The sequence below is a fragment of the Eimeria mitis genome, genomic scaffold, assembly GCF_000499745.2.
Source record: "Eimeria mitis Houghton genomic scaffold, Emh_scaff1078, whole genome shotgun sequence".
In the NCBI taxonomy this organism is placed as follows: Eukaryota; Apicomplexa; class Conoidasida; order Eucoccidiorida; family Eimeriidae; genus Eimeria; species Eimeria mitis.
In genome coordinates this window covers 2,180-2,791 of record NW_013567465.1, presented here as the reverse complement: position 1 = coordinate 2,791, position 612 = coordinate 2,180, and the positions used below count along the sequence as shown (strand labels likewise).

The window sequence follows — 612 nt, the reverse complement described above, 5'->3', positions numbered from 1 at the left end:
GCAGCAGCAGCAACAACAAATGCTGCAGCAGAAGCAGCAGCAGCCAACGCTGCAACAGCAACAGCAGCAGGGGAAGAGAGGGTCTTAGAAACGAAGGGTCAAGCTTTGCGTAGGGCCCTCCATGAATACCAAGAGCAGCAGCAGAAGCAGCAGAAGCAGCAGAAGCACGAAGAGGAACAGCAGCAGCAGCAGCAGCAGGAAGAGCAGCAACAGCAGCAGGAACAGCAAGAAGAGCAGCAGCAGGATCAAGAAGAAAAACAGCAGCAGCAGCAGCAGCAAGAAGAGCAAGAAGCTGCAGAAACAGCAACAAACCCGACAGAAGGAACCTCAGCAGCAGCAGCAACAGCAGCAGCAGCAGCAGCAGCAGAATCAGTTCCTGAAGGTACGCCTAGTGTCTCGTTTTGTTTATTTTTTTTTGTCTGTTTGCTGCTTCTTCTTTCCCTTTTTATGAATTAAATATATAAATGCAGTTTGCTGCAGCGGCACCTGAAAGCTTGAGCCCTGAGGTGTACGTACACCTGAATATATGCAGTGTATACACAGACGCATGCAGGAAGCTGAGCAGCTGTTGAACACTTTTGCATGCAGCCTTCTCTGCTCTTTGGGGCCTCT

At 50.3% G+C, this 612-nt stretch overlaps 1 protein-coding gene across 1 annotated transcript in view; it reads left to right on the top strand.

The window, feature by feature from the left end:
- The window catches only part of EMH_0028950 (uncharacterized protein), a gene marked incomplete at both ends in the record, with an annotated part of 3,917 nt that overhangs the window by 1,132 nt on the left and 2,173 nt on the right, over positions 1–612 (top strand). The window contains 2 exons of the mRNA XM_013494220.1: positions 32–382; positions 589–612. Of these exons, the coding sequence (XP_013349674.1) occupies positions 32–382; positions 589–612 (375 nt within the window). The remainder of the gene's footprint in view (positions 1–31; positions 383–588) is intronic.